We start from the raw sequence: 14441 nt of genomic DNA, 5'->3' as shown, positions 1-14441 counted from the left end.
ACAACAGCTCCCTGTGGCTGTAACTGTCCTGAACTTCCCTCTGCATCACTCCCATCCCAGTCAAAGGTCAGGAATTAACTCAAGTGCTCCAAAGTCTACAAGATCACAACTCCTGGCTTCAATTCCTCATGAGCACTTTATGATTCTGCTCTGTGGCTCACTCATCCTCTGAGCTGTGTTTGCCAGAAATGTTCTCAAAGCCAAGGTGCTGTGTGTGAAATAAATCCCCTCTTTGCTGTGATGGAATAAATATGATGTGGCTGTGCTGGCAGAACTGCAGCCACCTAGGGAAGTGCTGTGCTCACCTATTTCTTCAAAGCCCCTCATCATTATCCATCTATTTATCTTCTGTATTTATTTCTGAAAAGTGATTTTCTAGTTGTATTCATGCAGCAGCTACCTCAGAGTCTGTTCAGCAACAAGTTTTTACTAAGAGCAAAACTTCACTGCTTTATGTGAATATACTTTAGAAGTTGTTGTCTTGTTTGGCTTGATTATTTACTTTTTTTCCTTTTGAAGGGACTGATATTGGAATAAATTCCAGCAGGGAAGTTTGAAGAAAGCTCAGCAGTTCTAGCTCTTTTTTTTTTTTTTTTTTTTTTTGACAATAATTTGTATTTATTTCACTCCAGTGGTGTTGATGACACTTCTGTATTTTACCTCTATTTCTTTGGGATGAATTTAGGAATTTAAGTCCCCTTTCCTTGTTGTTGGTTGGTTGATTTGGTTGTTTTGGTTTTTTTAACTGAAATATACTGTATGCTTTTGTGCAGGAAGGTTAAATTGAAAAAAACTGCACAAAATAGGTCTGAAAGGAAAAGAGAAATGGCAAGGAAATGCTCTTAGAACTTCCTGAATTTTTCATGGGGATTCAACATCTTTTGACATGAAGTTTTCTGTTCCTTAGCTGTAAATGGGATTTATTGCAGATTTGAGATCTTCCCCTGATTTAGTTTGGTGGATCAGGAAAAACCTGGAATAGAGCTTTGAGAATGGGCAGTTTCTTGCCAAGAGGGATGTGCCTGACACTGGTTGAGGTCTTTGTCCTTTACCCTTTATTTTGGCAAAATAACAGCACCCATGGAAGCTTCATTGACTCTTAAATCTTTGTCCTTCTCTTTCAGAAACTGTTCAGAAGAGAAATTCAGCCTCCATTCAAACCTGCCTCTGGAAAGCCAGAAGATACTTTCTGTTTTGATCCAGAATTCACAGCGAAAACACCAAAAGGTAACTGTGCATGGCTATAAATGGGTGAGGTTTGTGGGACAGGAGGGTCAAATTAATGCTAAAGCAACAAGCAGAAAAGCCAGGGACAAAGTTAAATGGAAAGGATACACCAGGGTTCCAGTGCTTTGAAGGAGGATGTTCCCCTCAGCAGGTTTCTGTTCTTTGAATATTTTGCTAATCTTTGACTCAGGAAGAAAAAAATAAATGGAACATTAAAAACTGGACTATGGTTTCTAGTTATGATTAAAGTCAGGCATGCAGTGTTTGAGGGGAAGTATTTATACTAAAAGTAAACTCGATTTGATTGCGGCTGTGATTCTTTTTATGGTCAGTATTTCATTGAGAATGCCTTGCTTAAAGAAACATTAACTATTATCAATATTATTGCTTGGTCTGCTTCAAGTTTCACTTCAGGTTTTCTTTTGTGAATTTTTTTTCCTGCTGCATCCAGCTTCTAAACCCTCTTCCCATGTTTGTTGGGAGAAGATCTGTGCTCTTAATAGGCTACACAAAATTATTGAGCTGTGCTCACTGTGAGATTTCAGACAGTGGATTCAGAGGTGCACAGACTATAACCTGAGGAAAACTTAATTCTAATAATTCAGGGATATTTTTTCAGTGAAAATTTACTAATTGGATATTCTTGTGTTGCCTCACTTGTGCCTTGCCAGCAGCTCATTCACCACCGAACCAGCACATTCTGTTGTTGCTCTTCTGTGTTAAAAAGCTGTTGAGCACAAGACAATGATCTTTATTTCTTTTCCATAAGTAGTTTTGCTTCAGTAAACTTAATCTTTAAAACATGTGTTCGCGCATAAATTCCTGCAGTGCTTTGCAGTTTTTATCTAAACCGTTTGTGTTTGTTACTGAAGTAAGAGAGCACAGATAACAAACTAGAAGTTTTATTTAACATTGGTGTTCCTCTTGTTTGCTTCCCTCCCCTCAAGATGGTTTTTATAACATACCTCTCCTGAATGTTATGAAATGGCCTTGCTGGGATGTAGCCACACTAATCCTGTGTGTCTGTGTGCCCCCAGATTCTCCAGGGGTCCCACCCAGTGCAAACGCCCACCAGCTCTTCAAGGGATTTAGTTTTGTTGCAACTACTACTGTAGAGGACCATAAAATATCACCCCTCACCAATATCCTGCCCATAGTCCAGGTAATGCTTTGCTTTTTGAGAAACTTCTTTGACATGTCAAAGACTTATCAATATGCAGTATTTAGAGTTGCTCTTGCTTTGTTGAGGACACCACTATAAAATGTGTCTTATTAAATACTTCCATATTTTTGATTTAAAAAAGTGAGTTACTGTTTCTCTGGAGACAGAATTTCAAAGAAAAATCATGAGCAAGCAGGAGAAACTTCTGCTGTTGGTACCATTGTAATGGCAAAGAGAATCCTGTTCCTTTAGATAACCATTTGCCTGTGTTTTTTTAAAGCAACTTCATGGAAACAGTGCACAGTTTGCTGATGTCTATGAACTGAAGGAAGATATTGGTGTAGGCTCCTACTCTGTTTGCAAGAGATGTATCCACATAGCTACAAACATGGAGTTTGCTGTGAAGGTATTAGCATAAATTCCACTCTTACATTCTGAAAATATTAGCTAGTAGATTTGAAAACTTATATTTGCGAATTTTCTGGTTATTGTGGCTGTTTGTGTTTATAAGTTACAATCTTGAAAGCTGAAAATCCTGTACAATGATGGGAACACCTGAAATAAAATGGGATTCACAAGGGTAGAACTGGGCTGCAGGGAATTAATGATGCTTCAGACCAGTGCATTTCCTTGTTCAGTGGAGCAGGATAGGCTGCATTAATGATAGAGTTTTAACAAGGATAGAGCAAGAAATGAATAAATGGGATTAGAAGCTGGAAGATTAATTACTCATGATTAGTAAGAAGTAATGAACTCTAGATATTTTTTTTATTCTGTTGTTTAAATGAGAATATAAATACAAAAAAATGTCTTTATTAAATAGACTTTGCTTATGCAGGTTGTTTTTCCTGTTACATTTTGCAGATTATTGATAAAAGCAAAAGGGATCCCTCAGAAGAAATCGAAATTCTCATGCGTTATGGGCAACATCCAAATATTATTACTTTAAAGGATGTATGTATTATGACTTTAAAGGATGTATCCTTTTCTGCTGCCTCTGATTAGAAAGTGCTGAAAAAATAAATGCAGATGTAGGCAGTTTATTGGAATTCATTAAGTTTCTTTTACATAGAAAAATCTACTGGGAGAGCAGTATGTAATAGTAGAGGGAGTGTTTCAAAATACATTGTCCTGATACTAATTTTTTCTAAAGCCTGTTTAACCAGCCTGAAGTGAGAAATGATGTAAAGGTTAGAAATGCCATATTTCTTCTTGTTTCAAAGGAGCAGCCTATGTGTTGGTAACCAAAAAAGAAAAGAAAAGAAAGCAGTGGCCGGCATGTTGTCCTGTCTATGCCAGAATGACCCTGGAAGGGAAGAGCAGTAGGGAGTTGTATGGCTGCTCTCCTCTACCAACAGAAGTCCTTACACTGAAAAATGTAACTCAGAGTGATGAATTAACAACTTGAATTGAGAGTGATGAATTAACAGCTTGAGTCATGAACTCCCAGGATGACACATGAGCTGCCATGCACTCCCTGCTTTGGCAGTCCCTGCTGTTTGTGCTGTCTGCTCCTGTGGGAGGAGAAGATTTCTGGGGATGTGTAACTGCAGATGTTGCCTTTTAATAGCTCGAGATGTATTCTGTGTGAGTGCACTGTTCAACCTCTCCCTAGGTGTATGATGATGGCAGATTCATCTACCTGGTCACGGAGCTGATGAAGGGGGGGGAGCTGCTGGACCGGATCCTGAGGCAGAAATTCTTCTCGGAGCGGGAGGCCAGCGCTGTGCTCTTCACCATCGCCAAGACCGTGGACTACCTGCACTGCCAGGGGGTGAGTGAGCCCTCCCACCCCACACCCCCCTCACAGCTCTGAAATTACTTCTCCCTTGCCCTTGTGTACTTTGCTTGGCTTGTTCTCATGCTACAGGGTTTTGTATTTTATCACAAAGGTGAATAATAGAAACAACTTACCCTGTTATCCTGGCAAAGCCTTTGGACTCTACACTTTATGAAACAGCAGATTTCTGTCCTGTTCTCCTTGTTGCCAAATGGTGATGTTGGTTCCAGTTGCATTATGAGCCAGGAGGTTTTTATTAAATCACTTGAACTAGAATTTTTGGATACTATAAAGTTATATAGTTCTTTATCATAAGTATGTTAATCTAGAGAATAGCTTTCATAAATTGTAAATTACAAACAAATATACCTGCTCCTCCTAAATGATGGCTTTTCTAATGTCTTTGCTTAAAGGTGGTGCACCGAGACCTTAAACCCAGTAATATTTTATACACTGATGATTCAGACAATGCTGATTCCATCAGGATTTGTGATTTTGGATTTGCAAAACAACTTCGAGGAGAAAATGGACTACTTCTAACTCCCTGCTACACGGCAAACTTTGTGGCACCAGAGGTATTTCAAGCTGCTCTGTGTTTTCTTTATGCTGTTTTTGGTGCATCAAATGATTAAACGTTTCAGCAATGCTTGGAAAAAAACTTCAACAGTTCCACTAGTTTTCTTTAAATATAATCACACATACTTTTTAAACACTGGGACATGTTTATTATAAACCTACTTTAAAAACAGCAGAGGCCACCCTCAAAAATAAGATGTGAGTTTGTTGAAAATCTTAAGGGATGACCTGGGAACAAGAAATATTGTTGGTATTTACTGCAACCTGTATGTTAGATAATCAAGAATCAAATCTCTGATGTGATCCAGGGTTGGTCTTACCCTTCTATAGGCTGTGGTGGTATTTTTTTAATATATGGCAAGTCTTAAATGCTCTTTGTTTCATAGGTTCTCATGAGACAGGGATATGATGCTGCTTGTGACATATGGAGCTTGGGAGTTCTCCTTTACACAATGTTGGCAGGGTGAGAATATTTCTGAGCTGTTTTCTTTACCTAAAATCCCAGAATGTTGCCTGAATCCTTGCTTCCATAGAAATGGTGAGGCATGGGCTCATGGAATGACACAGACACTCAGGCGGGACAGGCAGCTCTGAGTCAAAGCCAAGTAAACCACACTTATCTCACAAGTAGGATCAAAGTTTCTCTTCCCATAGTGCAGGACTTGGGGATGTCAAAGACTCCCCGCAGTTTTCAGGAGGGAATTGGGTCTGTGACAATATGTGGTGGGTTTCTATTTACCCTCCTGCTCCTTGTCCTCCTACCCTGTCCCCTTTACTCACCTTGTGTCTCCTGCCCCTGCTGCATTCCTGTGTAGAACACTCTGGATTGTGATCTCTGGAGTTTCCTAAACACCCAAACCTGATGAAGCTCTAGGAAGCATCTAGTGGCCAAATGAGAGATGTTTGCTGAATTCTACTCTAACAGAAAAAGAGCAGGTTTTTAGTCTTATGGCTAAATCCTGTCTATTCAAAATTATTCTCTTGATAAATCTGTGCTTCCCATTTAATATTAGAAATAATAATATTTAATTATATGTGTATATATTCTGTGATATGTTTCTGTTGGCAGTGGGATATTGACTCTGATTCACGAGATTTTACCAATTTCTTGCAGTTTTTAATCTAACAAGGTGTTTTTGTTGTTTTTTTTCTTTCACCAGCTATACTCCATTTGCCAATGGTCCCAATGATACTCCTGAGGAGATCCTAGTACGGATAGGCAGTGGAAAATTCTCTCTAAGTGGAGGCAACTGGGACACTGTTTCAGATGCAGCAAAGGTGTAAATGTGTTTTGGTTTTATATTTTTGTAGAATTCCAAATAAGTCTACTGAGCTTTATCAGCTCAATGAAGTCTACTGCTCTATAAGTGTAGTTTGTTATTATTATCTGCAGACTTTATTGCAGGGAAGGATATCTGCTCCAACATTTTATTTAAAGACTCCATCTGTAATCAATATGGATTCCCTGGGATGGTGTTGACCCATTCTGTGGGTATCTTAATCACCAGTGTTACCTTTTAAAAAGATCAGCATTAATATAAAATATTAATGTTTAAATATTTTTCCCGATCCTTTGGAACTGCACTATTTGTTCATTTCAGTAGGAGTGATTCAGAATGCTTTTTGGCTGCTGCTGTCTTAGCATGAGAAATTCACTTCTGGATATTTAAGAATGCTTCACATTTTGTACCTAAACCAGAGGGAACATTCTGTCAGCTTGCTCATATTTTGGTTTTATTTCAAACTATTGCTGTCTCTGTTCTGTGCCCTTCCCACCCACCTCTCCTTTGCACCAACATTGTAATTGATCAGTAGCTTATTGCTAATGCTTCTAACAAGCAAAAACAAATGTCCATTGCTGCTGGCTTTATGTGGCTCCTTGAATGAAAAATTCCTTGCTAGTGTCTCACTGTCTCTGAATTCAGTTGTAGTAAGGAGTCAGCAGAGCCCAAAGTGCAGAATGAACAAGGAGAGAGATTTGCAAATAATAGCTTTCCTCTGTAAAATCTGCCTGCTACATTTGAATAGGATTTCTAGTCTTTTAAAGATTATATTCATAATAAACATGAAAGGCACAACAGTGAGTTGCTTTGCAATCGGGGCTGGCTCTGTTGAACTGCTCCAATAGTACCACACATTGTTCTCAGCCTTCTGCAGTGTCAGAGCATAGAATTATCCTGTTTGTCTGCTGATCTCTGTGTATTGGCATTGTGTTAATCCCTCCACATTGGGTACTTCTCTCATTGCTGCCATCCCTGTTGCTTTAAAGGCCACCTAAGATGATTTGGACTGAGCAATCTTTGTGTTTCCCTTCCCTGCAGGACTTATTGTCACATATGCTGCACGTGGATCCCCACCAGCGGTACACGGCTGAGCAGGTGCTGAAGCATTCCTGGATTGCCTGTAGGGACCAGCTGCCTCATTATCAGCTCAACAGGCAAGATGCCCCACATCTAGTAAAGGTAAACCCACCTGGGATGCTGCTTCAGCTGGGGGCTGTGCAAGGAGTTCAGTTGGTTTAGAACTACAGACAGAAGTCTCATTTTTTTCTATTTGTTTTCCATAGTGCCAGCACATTTAAGTTACATAGTGAGACAAATTCATGGAATGGTGGAATGGTTTGGGTTGGGAGGGACCTTAAAGCTGGGCCATCCACCCCCTGCCATGAGCAGGGACACCTTTCACTATCCCAGGTTGCTCCAAGCCCCATCCAACCTGGCCTTGGACACTTCCAGGGATCCAGGGGCAGCCACAGCTTCTCTGGGCCCCCTGTTCCAGGGCCTCCCCACCCTCACAGGGAAGAATTCCTTCCAAATATCTCACCTAACCCTGCCCTCTGGCAGTGGGAAGCCATTGCCCTTGTCCTGGCACTACATACCCTTGTATAAAGTCCCTCTACAAATTAAATTAGTAAATAATTATTTTTAACCTCTATGTAGAGGAAGAGATTTTTGTGTATGTTTTCTGTAAGGTAGTTCTTAAATTGTCTCCTAAGTCAGGACCTGAGTAGCCACTGAAGTAAGTGGCTGTATTTGAGAAATTGGTGCTAATCTGGCTTGAAAGATACAAATTCTGACCTACATTAACAGGTCACTCCTACATCTAAGGGATACAAAAAAAAAAAAAAAAAAAAAAAAAAAAAAAAAAAAAAAAAAGAAAGATAAAGAAGTGTTAGACATTGATGCTTAGACATTGGAAGGAGTCAACAACAGATTTTTTTTTTTCCTAACAAACTTTAGAGAATTCACATGACCTGGCATAAGTCTTGTTTGGTTTTAATGGAGTTAGTTGAGATTTAATGTGTAATTGCTTTATTTTCTGATTAAAACTTCTATATATATGAATTATTATTATGTATTTATTTTTTCTCTAGGGAGCCATGGCTGCTACATATTCTGCACTGAATCACAAGACATTTCAGCCAGTGCTGGAGCCTGTGGCAGCTTCCAGTTTAGCTCAGCGACGGAGTATGAAAAAACTCACATCCACAGACTTATAGATCCACTGGGACAGCTGAGCAGACACAAGCAAAGGGGAAACCCAGCAAGTGGCTCTATTTTGCCTGACCTGTGATCAAAAGGCATCTATGGTTTCCTGCTACACTACTTGAATTCTGTAAAAGTCCTTTTTTTAAAAAGAAAAAAAAAAATCCACAGGTTCATACTGTGTTTGTTTTACAGGCTGTATCTGTTAAGTTAATTTAAACATCAGGTACATCATAATGGATTTATCTACACTGTCCTTTGAGATCTGTTGCAAATATTCTTTCACATTCTGTATAGTTTTGCTGGGTTTAGTTAAAAAAAAAATGGTTTAGGGGACTGTTGCCAATGACCAAGTTGTACATAAAGTGTCAGTGTGAGTTTTCTTGCTTCACACCTTTAGACTGCTGTGAAGGGAAAATTCTTCATTTTGTAATTGGGCACTTCATTGATTCAACTCAATTCCTTTCCCTTGTCCATGACTATTATGCAGAGTTGAGCAATGTGATGTGCCAGAGTTAATTCATCACTGTTGATTTGGTAGGCCTGTGTTTGCATGGTGCCAGTAACTGAGGAGTTTCTGTGGAAATGCAAACCAAAGGGATGTACAAGATCCTGCACTTCAATTTGATCTCTTGTGACCAAAAAGAAATGCTGGTTATGGCCTCTAACATGAAAATGAACATTTCTGGTTGTTAGCACAAATTGTGTCCTGCACTGAGCTGGAGAAAGTCAATATGTGCATAAACTGTCAAAATTCAGGCTCTCAGAAACATTGGTGCTACTTCAAAACAGCATCATGCAGCTCAATCCTTTGTTATTTATATTTCCCATCCATTAGTACAACTACTGTGTTATTTTCCTCAGCGGTCTTTCCACTAAATACACCCAGTATTAGGTTTGTTTGGCATATGAGACAAACTGACACTTTATTATAACCAACTTGGCACTTGGGGTTTATTTTTTATTTATTTGATTTTATTTTTAATAGAAGGTTGCTTCTTTCTGACTCTCTTGCTGCATGTACAAATATTACAGAACAGAAATGCAAAATTCTCTTTGCCTAACTGTAGGGGTAGCTTGGGAAAATAAATAAGCCTTGCTGTGTGCCCAGATAAGGGAATTCTGACCAAGAAATTTCACAGTTAGGGACAAATTCCTTTCAGCATCCTGTGGCAAACAGTCACTCACCCTCTCTAACTGATGTTAGGACTTCAACTGTTCCTAAATGCTCTGGTGGAGAGGGAATTCATTTCAGGGCCAGAATTACCTTAGGGTTTCCTGACTGAAAACCAATGCTAACTGCTGGTAATTCATTCAGAGATACACTTAAAAGCATTTTCAAAAGTTGTAGACACTGAGCAATTGTAGTGACAAAGCAGGATGATTTTAAATATTAAATATATTAGTGACATTAGACTGTGAAGTGACCAAAACTCAAACATAGTTCAGACTCATTTGTCATAATTGAATTTTCAAATGCAAGACCCCAGGGCTGACAGAAATCAGTGTTTTGAGACAGCAAAAAAAACCCAAAAAAACTTCCAGGAGAATTCTGGCCCAAGCACCAGGAGTGGTGATGATAACTCAGATCTCACAAGAGGTGTTGCCTGGTTTTTGCTTATACCTGTGAAGGACTTGGTGGTGTTGGAAGTACTTTTAGATAAGCTGCTTTCTTCTGTTGTGGTGGGGGAAGATGGACATTATCTGGCCAAATAGTTAGGTATGATTATATGTAGATTTGAGACTTAATGATATAGCAAACATAGGTGTGCTCTTTGTATTACACAGAACATCCCCCAGATGGAATTTCTTGAGTGTTTGATAGATGTTGGAAACTTTAGGGGCCATTTGTGCCTAGTTTTGAGGTGTCTGTTTGAAATGCTTGAAAGCTTATCAAAGAACACAACTGCTTCCTGGAAAGCTTCTTGTTTAATACAAAATCTGTCCCTTTTGCTGCTACTTCATCCTCCTTTTCCTTATTGAAGACCTTTTCCAGCAAGAATGCCTAGAAATCTCTTGTCTACACTCTGTCAGGGTCATTTTTATGTAAATTTAAAGATGATTGCCAGAAGATTTTGACTTCACTAAAAAAAAAAAAAAAAAGAAAGGCAAAAGTGGTGGAAATTAAACCCCCTGTGCCCAGGTCTGGGCGTAATGTGGGTTGAAATGTCCTAAAAGTTGTGTCAGAGATAAGAGGTAATACAAGGCCTGGAATACAATGAAAATGTCAAACTTGAATCGTCTTCAGCTTTCCTGTAAGGCAGCAGCTGGTCTTGAATGGCTTTACCCATGAGTCATTTGACAGTGTTTCTGTTGGTATTTCTTTTTAGCTTGCTTAGAAGCACCACAGTATAAGCACCTTAAAAGCATTTGGCACAAGAGCAATTGGAAGCAACTGAAGGGACTCAAGTTGTTCTTGATGTGCAGCACAAAGGTGGTGAGAGGAAAAGAACAAACAAGGTGGATGTTCTGATTCATTGCAGAGTATTTAAAACATCTCCTGTAAAGTTATCCCTGTTTTATATCACTGCTGACCTTTAGTGCAAGTGGTACTTCAGGGGTAAAAGCAACGTTTCAGTGACTGCAACATTACAAAGTTGCCTTATCGTGGAGAAAACATATAGATGTGTTATATCTGACAGGCCAGTGTACCCTGGTATGCCAATTATAATCCTTATTTTGGGGGAAAAGTTCCCTTGCTCTGACTATTTCAGCATATCAGTCTTGAAAATATTTGGGATATGCAGGAAGACGAAAGTTCACTTGCAGTTTACTTTTACTGTATTTAATGATCATCTTTGTGAGGCTCCTTTGGGAATTCCTCGCCTGTTTCTCATCCCTTTCTTTCTCAGCTTAGGTTTTGATATCTACAAGTAGCATGGTCTGCTCATGAGATGTCAGTTAAAGGTTTGAGATGGAAGAGCAGGTGGGAAATGGGAAAGTGACGCTGTTTTACACCACAATGACACAGACTCCGAGTTTCAGAAGGCTGAAAATTGCTCCTTTATTTTTGAGATGTGTCTCCCTTATATACTATTCTACACAGACCAATTCGATTGGTGAAACAAAGACAAACCTCTTCAATCACATTGGTCAGACCAGAGGGACATCAAGAAGAAGTCCCTCCTAGGAAAAGGAATTAATAACATAGGTACAGTTCACAAAAACACTTTTGTTTACGGAAAATTCCCTGGGAAAAGAATTTCAGAAAACCAAAACATCTGAGGCACGAAACCAGGGCTACAGGAAAGTGCTCTGGCTGCAGTGAAAGCTTGGTGGAAATTATTTCATATCATCTGGGCACAGTTCAAGTTTACAAACTGGTGATGTTCTTACTGCCTTACTGAGTTAGAAAAAAAAGCCAAATTTTCACAAAGGCTCATAATTACACAGAAGTAGGCATTCAGACTAAAGGAATTTCCACAGAACTAAATCTTTAATGATAGAATATTTTGGCCGTGGCTTTCTGCCAAAAAAGCTCCTGCTCTGGTGTTTGGTGATGATCATTCTCAGTAAATTCCAGCTCTGGTGCACACAGAAAGCAGATTCACGCTGGAGTGGGCTCAGGACCTCTTTTGCTGTTCTTTCACTCTAGGATATCTCAATTTCTACCTTCAGTTATCCTTTGGATCTAAAGTGAGGAACCCTATTGTATTCCTGTTCCATATCCACAAACTGCAGTGGCACCATGGTGAGCCCATGCTGGGGTCACAAGGTCCTTCCTGAGAGCTTTCCTGGTTGGGTCCAGTCAAGCCACTGATCCGTGGCTTGTGTGTTTTTCTTCTTTTGCCCATTGTGCTCAAAATCAGTGAATTCCCCTTGCCCATGCCAGGAGGTGCAGTGGGCTGATCCTGCTGTTCATTTGAGGCCTCTGTTGTTTGAATGTTCTTGCAGCCAGAGAAGGCATCCAAAACCTCACCCAAGTCAGTCATGCTGAGCTTGAATTCTGTCTTCCATGTTTTAATACCTTTTCCAAAGCTGATCTTCAGCTCTCCAATAGTTAAAATAACCTCTAGCAAACTTCAAGATTTCCTTGCAATCTACTTAGAGACTGCTCTGTAGAGCTGTGTGCAATTAATTACACAAGGTTATAATAATTCTTCTGGTTTGTGTCAGTGAAAATAGGCTAAAACATCAATGCAAACAGAAGGTTTTATGTATTTCTGTAGCACTTAAGCTTTTCAGTCTTACCCAGAACTAAAAGTTTGCAAATATTTGTGGGAGGGGAGGGAGGAGCAGATTTTTCTTTCTCAAAGTTTCCAGAAAGCTTCTGAAGCTGTGATCATAATAGAGTCCATATGTAATCCTATAGGAACTCTAGGGTTAAAACCATAAAATTCTCCTTAAAAGTTTGTTCCAAAGCTCTTTTAGGTGTGCACTCCTGTTGGTAACACCCCTGCACTTCATTCATACCACACCAGCCTTCTGCATCAACATCTCTGTCCCTGCTCCAGTTAATTTTTTAAATATTTGCTCCTCCAAATTCTACTGTTAATGTATGGCTGAAGCTGATTGAGTATTGTAATAATTTGCATAATTAGAAAGTCCCCCACAAAATCATCAGCAACTGATTTTCTTGAGATTTTTCCTGTATAAAGAAAGCAAACTTTCTCTGAAAGCTTTAAAAGATACTTAATTATGTCTCCTAATTATTAATTTTTGGATAATAGCTTATTACCAATAGTGAGTTTGAATAACCCTGAATCCTCTTGTGGGGTTTTTCACACAAGGACCAAGGATGCTGGAGGTGGATCTGCTTTGCAGGACCAAGTGTTCAGGTCTGGGTATTTTGCATTAGGCTTTTGAGCAGTGTTTGCTAATTAATTAATTGCATTGTCATAATGTCCCAAGCACTTTGGCATCTTGCACTGATGCTCTGGTTAGAGCTGAAACTCTCCTGGCACGTGGCTAAATCTCCATAAAGGGCATTAATTGAGAACAGTGTGCAATGAATTCCATGCTCTCTGAGGTACTTCAAAGATGAAACTCTACACAAGGTCCCCATTATCAGATATTGTAACTGTCATTTCTTTCTCTTAAGCATATTGTGGATTTTGTATCATACTGTATTTATTTCATTTAATTTTAAAAGAAATGTTTTCTTTAAAGCTCTGTATATATTGACATTAAAGTTTGCATTGTACTACGTTCTCTTCTTGCAAGGCTGGGTCTGGCAGTGCAGTGGTGTTTCTCTTGGCACTGCTGCCTTCAATTACAACACACCAAAGACAACCTCAAAATTGTATTTATTTTTGTCAAACTCGCTGAATAATCATAAAGGTACAGTTTTAATTAGCTGGCAGTTCCTTGAGTACTAGAATATAAGGGTTGCAAATTCCTAACATTTGGCAATTGACAGAAATCCATCACTTCTGCTTTGAAAGTTCACTTGCTTCTGTTTTTCAAATGGATATAAAAAACAATGAGCAAACATTCCTAAATTAAATGTATACAAATTATTTCATAAACCTTGCCAAAAATCTCACATACATCAAGAGGTATTTATAAATTTATATTCAGTCAAGTGTTTCATGCCACACTTGCAGCAAAACAGACATTCAGTGGTAGGATTGATGTGTTACCTCAGGGAGGGATCATCTACCTCTGTGTTTTTAAGTACCTATTAAATTTGACTCCATATATTAAGAGGAAATAATTTCCTGCACATATTTGATCATTTGAAAGTAGATACTTGCATTACAAGTGGCAGGAATGACATTAAAAACTGGATTTAAAATCCTGCTGAGGTATTTGATAACTGCTGGTGCTGTTGGTATTCACAATGGTTTATAAATACTTTATTTTTTTGAATGCACAATAAGGTTTTCCCACCTTTGCCTCAGGTCCATCTCCCAGGTGCTGTTTGCTCACACAAGACACTGCTTTTGCCAGCAGTGGTGGCAGAAGAAGGGAGGGACTGGAGCCACAGAGGAGGCAGCAGGTGCAAGTTTCCCGGATTGTGATGATTTGTTTGATTTCATTCAAGATAGGCAGGAAAAACGAATCAAATTGGACAAAAACATTAAAATATTTTTTTTAAGCCCTGAGTCTCAGATATTGAGATCTGCAGGCTTCATGAAGGTGTTGCTGGGTGGGAGGAGACAAGGCATGGATTAAAAACCAACCTTACTGGATTTTTGAAGAAACCAAGGACAGGGATGAGCCAACTTAAAAAAGACTCCAGAATGTGCCTTAATTGCATCCTGCTCTT

At 39.1% G+C, this 14441-nt stretch overlaps 1 protein-coding gene across 5 annotated transcripts in view; it reads left to right on the top strand.

Annotated features, from left to right (window-relative positions):
• Positions 1-10397, top strand: part of LOC310922109 (ribosomal protein S6 kinase alpha-6-like) — a 54536-nt gene extending 44139 nt beyond the window's left edge. For all 5 annotated transcript variants that reach the window (XM_083882461.1, XM_083882460.1, XM_083882464.1 and 2 more), the window contains 10 exons: positions 1125-1227; positions 2265-2389; positions 2670-2795; positions 3254-3343; positions 4005-4163; positions 4583-4744; positions 5132-5208; positions 5906-6023; positions 7067-7207; positions 8119-10397. In XM_083882461.1, coding sequence (XP_083738587.1) covers positions 1125-1227; positions 2265-2389; positions 2670-2795; positions 3254-3343; positions 4005-4163; positions 4583-4744; positions 5132-5208; positions 5906-6023; positions 7067-7207; positions 8119-8244 — 1227 coding nt within the window. In that variant the 3' untranslated portion in view covers positions 8245-10397. The remainder of the gene's footprint in view (positions 1-1124; positions 1228-2264; positions 2390-2669; positions 2796-3253; positions 3344-4004; positions 4164-4582; positions 4745-5131; positions 5209-5905; positions 6024-7066; positions 7208-8118) is intronic.
• Positions 10398-14441: the final 4044 nt, after the last annotated feature.

The sequence above is a fragment of the Zosterops lateralis genome, assembly GCF_965231275.1.
Source record: "Zosterops lateralis genome assembly, chromosome: W".
NCBI classification, from domain to species: Eukaryota; Metazoa; Chordata; class Aves; order Passeriformes; family Zosteropidae; genus Zosterops; species Zosterops lateralis.
Note: the sequence above shows the minus strand (reverse complement) of the source record. Positions and strands in the feature narration are given on the sequence as shown.